Here is a 1453-nt window from a genome sequence, read left to right as displayed (position 1 = left end):
ATGCTAAAGCGTAAGGGTTGGAGACTGTCTTAAGTGTAATGCTACAAAATAAGGACTTCGAATTTTTATTTTTTTGTTTGCTTTAAGCCTTCTCCCATCACCCTACTAATCAGTAAGCTTTTCGCAACCCAAAATTCAGCTTAGAGATTGCCTTCAACGCCTCTAGAAACCTAAATCAGCAGCTGTATGTTTCTCCCGGCTATGCGATTTGTGATGGCTTTTTTATGCTCTCGGAAACGTCTTTTAATGGCTCTGTATTTTTGCCTTGCCCACCCTGGTCTCTAGGGCATGAGCGACATAGCAGGCATGCTGCTGATCTATATAATGGATGAAGAGGAGGCGTTTTGGGCACTGGCACAGCTGCTGGATGGACCACACCACAAAATGCACTGCCTGTTTGTACGCGACTTTCCGGGCCTGCGGCGCTACTTCACGCACCACGATCGCGTCCTGCGCACACACCTGCGCAAGGTGTGGAAACACTTCCGCCGTGAGCACGTTGACTGCTGCACCTACGCCTTCAAGTGGTACATGCAGTGCTTCCTTGGACGGGTGGGTTATCCATCTCGTCCTTTGTTGGCTTAGTCGTTTTGGCCGATGAGTGTTATCCCCATAATAAAATGTAGAATGACGGCCTGGATGGGACTCTATAGATTAGATCAGGCGGACCTCTTTACCATTCCATTGTTCTTCTACGCCACTAGCAACGTAGAAGGGTAATAAGTCCGTTGATTCATTCTGAATGTTTCACGTTTTCATCAGTTCGCTATTTTGATGGTGCGCGAAAGTCTGCCTGGATGTCAATGCCATCTGGATGGCTCAAAGTGTTGCTTTTGCCGTTCTACATTATCCAGCTCTCTTTTTGGCTATGATCTAGCCTATCGGCTACTTCGCTTTCGGTTGTAGTCTTCTTTGATGAGCCAGGGCAATTCACTCATGAGTTCTGTCGGCAAAAGATGCGCACAACTTGACGGAGCTTCACTATGACTTCACGTCATTTTTACCGCGTAGCCCACACTTTAGTAATGTGGGGCTAAGTGATTCCTTTAAAAAACGTGACGCTACGTCATGGAGACAAGGCACTTAGCATTCCATCGCATTAAACTTGGATGCCAAAAGGGGTTCATTTCGTCGGTCAATTTATTGTCCTTTATTCCATGTCGATTCTAGAAGTAACCACAGAAGGTAAGAAGTACGGAGGCAACACGCCCTTCCAGAATTGCTTAAAGCCCAAGTGATAAATGACCCTTGTTGCCTCGATTGGGGATTACGATGCTACACTTCTCTGTCACTCCTAACGTTTATGATGAAGTGTCTGATAAGAAAGTGATTGACGTAGAGGTCTCTTCCACCCCTTTACACGTTTATTGTCTATTTGCATGCATGTTTGTTTGGGCTATACTTTATGACTGATTATAGGTAAAACTTTTCATCAAATCTTGATAAAAAGCAC

General features: G+C 45.2%; 1 protein-coding gene across 1 annotated transcript in view; it reads left to right on the top strand. All coding sequences in view use genetic code 11, as the record gives it.

The window, feature by feature from the left end:
• Positions 1-306: 306 nt before the first annotated feature.
• Positions 307-1453, top strand: part of EGR_05680 (hypothetical protein) — a gene marked incomplete at both ends in the record, with an annotated part of 4961 nt that continues 3814 nt past the window's right edge. Inside the window, one exon of the mRNA XM_024494929.1 lies at positions 307-552. Within this exon, the coding sequence (XP_024350625.1) occupies positions 307-552 (246 nt within the window). The remainder of the gene's footprint in view (positions 553-1453) is intronic.

The sequence above is a fragment of the Echinococcus granulosus genome, assembly GCF_000524195.1.
Source record: "Echinococcus granulosus chromosome Unknown EG_S00044, whole genome shotgun sequence".
NCBI lineage: Eukaryota > Metazoa > Platyhelminthes > Cestoda > Cyclophyllidea > Taeniidae > Echinococcus > Echinococcus granulosus.
Note: the sequence above shows the minus strand (reverse complement) of the source record. Positions and strands in the feature narration are given on the sequence as shown.